General features: G+C 42.6%; 1 protein-coding gene across 1 annotated transcript in view; it reads right to left on the bottom strand.

Moving 5' to 3' along the window:
* The window catches only part of CSUI_002974 (josephin protein), a 4768-nt gene extending 4125 nt beyond the window's left edge, over positions 1-643 (bottom strand). The window contains exon 1 of the mRNA XM_068063172.1: positions 150-643. Within this exon, the coding sequence (XP_067924853.1) occupies positions 150-212 (63 nt within the window). The 5' untranslated portion in view covers positions 213-643. The remainder of the gene's footprint in view (positions 1-149) is intronic.
* Positions 644-679: the final 36 nt, after the last annotated feature.

Raw genomic sequence — 679 nt, 5'->3', positions numbered from 1 at the left:
ATAGAGAGATGGATAGATAGACATATTCTGAACGTAGCGCCGGGTAATTGAAAGCAATGAAAGCGAAGAGTACATAGTTACCTTGTCCGGCTACTACGAGAAAGACTTGGTTGAATTCAACATATAGAGGGCGAAAAGAAGTAACCTACCTCTCCGTTCTCTCCAGCCTTTTTCGCATCTTCCGCTTCTTTTTCTCTCGCCTTCTGATGCATTTCTACACAGCAAACCAGAGGGAGGCAAAAGCAACTTTACAAGACGCTGCATGTGAAAGAAAAGCAACGCCCTCCCTATCTTCTCTGACGAGCTCTCTCATTACACGTCTAACACGAGTTCCTACGTCTCACGGACAATTTTCGCAGTAGATAGATCAAAAACTAAAGACAGATAGATAGTGACGATGTATGTCTACGTATATGTCGCTCCATGTATATACACAGGAGCTTGAGAGGAGGCCAAGTATCTATACGTGAAGAAGAGAAGCCTATGATACACGTAAGGAAGGACAAGAAACTATACTGACTCGGATAGGCTATGCAGTCTCCCCGAAGAATATGTTATCGTTACCAAAGATAAGAGAAAGACGGAGAAGATACGAGAATGAAACGCCTTGTAGGGGAGAGAAAGTGAAAAGAATCCTAAACATGCCGTACCTTCCATCTCTCTTTTTGTAAGATAATAT

Source organism: Cystoisospora suis, assembly GCF_002600585.1.
Source record: "Cystoisospora suis strain Wien I chromosome Unknown contig_1253, whole genome shotgun sequence".
In the NCBI taxonomy this organism is placed as follows: domain Eukaryota; phylum Apicomplexa; class Conoidasida; order Eucoccidiorida; family Sarcocystidae; genus Cystoisospora; species Cystoisospora suis.
The sequence above is the reverse complement of the archived record's forward strand: the minus strand, read 5'-3'. Positions and strand labels throughout refer to the sequence as shown.